This window comes from Ricinus communis, chromosome 5 (genome assembly GCF_019578655.1).
Source record: "Ricinus communis isolate WT05 ecotype wild-type chromosome 5, ASM1957865v1, whole genome shotgun sequence".
Taxonomy (NCBI): domain Eukaryota; kingdom Viridiplantae; phylum Streptophyta; class Magnoliopsida; order Malpighiales; family Euphorbiaceae; genus Ricinus; species Ricinus communis.
In genome coordinates this window covers 10,524,756-10,525,657 of record NC_063260.1, presented here as the reverse complement: position 1 = coordinate 10,525,657, position 902 = coordinate 10,524,756, and the positions used below count along the sequence as shown (strand labels likewise).

The window sequence follows — 902 nt, the reverse complement described above, 5'->3', positions numbered from 1 at the left end:
ACAAAAGAAATAGAGAGAGAGAGAGAGAGAGTGAAAATTATAATGAGGCCTACAAGCAACTCTACAACAGCTGCTGCTGCTGCAGGATTTTGGCATTGGAGCTCTCCTATCCCTTACCTGTTCGGTGGGTTAGCACTGATATTGGGTATTATTGCTGTGGCTTTGATAATTCTTGCCTGCTCTTATAGGAAGTCCCTATCTAATGAATCAACAGAAGATGGTCATGAAGAGAAACCAGGTGCTAGGCAAGTGGAAATAATGGTGGATTCTGATGAGCCAAAGATTGCTGTTATCATGGCTGGCGATGATAATCCTACTTTCTTGGCTAAGCCTAAGCCTAAGCCTAAGCCTAAGCCTGAGACTGCGCCCGAGCCTCAGCCTGCTGTTTGCAACTGCCAGAAAAAAGAACAAGTTTAAGCTCTCTTGATTTCCTTTCTTTTAGCTCCTTTAGGCTTTTTTTCTTTATCATTTTTGGTTCCGGTTCTTGTTTTGCGGGAAAAATGCTATGTAAAATAATGAGTATAAAGAGGATGTATGACAATTTTGAAGGAGAAACACAGAAATTAATTAATTCTAGTGATTTTGAATCAGTTTTGAAATTTTTATTGAATTATTTTTTAGATCTTTTGCTCATGTGCTCTCTTCTTTCTTGACTTTTATAAGCATTACAGATTTCTGTCTGGCATTTGATTCACTCATCCACTGATCTTCCTTAATTATCAAACAATTTTTTCTTAGATATGATCAACCCATCAATGGGAGCTATCTTTGATAATTGCCATAATGTTTAAGGGTTTCATCCTCTTGATTGTGAAAACGACCATGATGAATTTTGCAGCTCCTGAATTCCAGGAAAGTTCAGGTCTGGACCAAAATAAAAACTGAAGTGGGATTCAATCTAA

At 37.8% G+C, this 902-nt stretch overlaps 1 protein-coding gene across 1 annotated transcript; it reads left to right on the top strand.

Annotated features, from left to right (window-relative positions):
- Window positions 1–599, top strand: LOC8263910 (protein GLUTAMINE DUMPER 5). Its single transcript, XM_002530767.4, has one exon. The coding sequence runs from the start codon at window positions 43–45 to the stop codon at window positions 415–417; it is 375 nt and encodes a 124-aa protein (XP_002530813.1). The 5' UTR covers window positions 1–42; the 3' UTR covers window positions 418–599.
- Window positions 600–902: the final 303 nt, after the last annotated feature.